A 1,388-nucleotide genomic window follows, 5' to 3' on the forward strand; every position below is an offset into this window, starting at 1 on the left:
CGCGCCGGGGTGAAGCAGCGGCTCGGCGAGGACGGCATGAGGAGCAGCATCTCTGCCCACAGCGAGCCCGGCACGGGGAAGGCGGCGCGAGGCCGCTGGCACACGGTGCAGAGCCACTTGGCCGCAGGGAAGCTCAGCCTGTCCAAGTGAGTGAGCACGCACGGTCCGGCACGGCACCCTGGCACGGACCCCCGCCACCGCCAGCGTGCCCAGGTGCCCGCTCCCCTCTGCGAGCTGCGCTTGGACGGGGGCCACCAAGAGATCCCCCGGCCCACCGCGCCAAGGGAGATGGTGGCTGCCCAGGCCCCTGGCAGCGTTTCGGCAGCCTTTTGGCTCGGGAGGAGCGGAGGAGGGGGCTGCGGGGCTCAAGCCCCAGCCGGGCAGGAGGAGCGCCTTTGGGTGCTGTCCCTGGCACGTTTCCAGTGCCAAGAGCGGCTTTGCCCGATGCCGGTGGGAAGCAGCTTGGCGTCCCCGGTGAGGCTCCCCGGGGCAGGGGGCACCATCTTGATGATGGCCCAAAGGCAGGAGCTGCTCTCCTATGTCCCCGTCCCTGGGATGTGGCCATCAGGGATGGTGCGTGGCATCGCCAGCCTCTTCCCTCCGCGGCGCTCCCCTGACCCACGGCAGAGCCACGAGACCCGGCGTCGGCACCTTGCTTGCGGCTCCACCACCCGATACCGGGGGAGAGTTGGGGAAAGTCGGTGGTTTATCAGATTTAGGGGAAAACCCGAGCTTTGGCACACTCTGCAGGGCTCGTGGCCCAGGCAAGCTGGGTGGGGGTCTCAGCGAGACCCTCTGCTGCTGGCAGCGACTGTAGCTCTGCTGGGGGAGGTGGCGGTGATTTATCTGGCTGCGGGCTCCATCCTATGTTTCTGATCACTGCTCCGGTTCCCTGTGCTGGGGTGCAGCAGCCTCCGATTGCGCGGCGGCCCAAGCGCCGTGCTGCCAGCTGAGCAGCCGGCGGGTGCCGGCAGCGGCCCCGGCAGCCTCGGAGGGGTCGGCGGTGAGAGCAAAGGCGCTTCCCAGGGCTGGCGTGCCTCAGCAAAGGCGTTCCCAGGGTTGGCGTGCCTCGTCCCCGCTGCTTCTTCCAGCCTTGTCGGGGGCGAGAAAACTTTTTCAAAAGATAAATGCCAGCCCTGCCGCTTTGGACAAATCCCAAATGCCTCCTGGAGCCCCAAAGATTGGTGTCCCCCTCGTTTGGAGCCGTGGCCGCCCATTTGGCATGATGCTGGTGTGCTCCGGCTCGGCTGCTGGGAGGCGAGAGGGAGAGGGGAGGAAGAGGGGGAGCTGCGCAGCCTTCAGCCATACCCAGTCTTGGCGAAGAAGCGAAACCCGCTGGGAGCCCGCGCTCCTCTGGCGGGATGTGCGAAGGCCGGCGAAGAAAAGGC

The 1,388-nt window shown here is 67.6% G+C and overlaps 1 protein-coding gene across 1 annotated transcript in view; it reads left to right on the forward strand.

Annotated features, from left to right (window-relative positions):
- Positions 1-1,388, forward strand: part of SYT7 (synaptotagmin 7) — a 34,637-nt gene that overhangs the window by 17,044 nt on the left and 16,205 nt on the right. The window contains 1 exon segment of the mRNA XM_019474702.1: positions 16-146. Within this exon segment, the coding sequence (XP_019330247.1) occupies positions 16-146 (131 nt within the window).

Source organism: Aptenodytes forsteri, unplaced genomic scaffold, assembly GCF_000699145.1.
Source record: "Aptenodytes forsteri isolate BGI_AS27 unplaced genomic scaffold, ASM69914v1 Scaffold429, whole genome shotgun sequence".
NCBI classification, from domain to species: Eukaryota; Metazoa; Chordata; class Aves; order Sphenisciformes; family Spheniscidae; genus Aptenodytes; species Aptenodytes forsteri.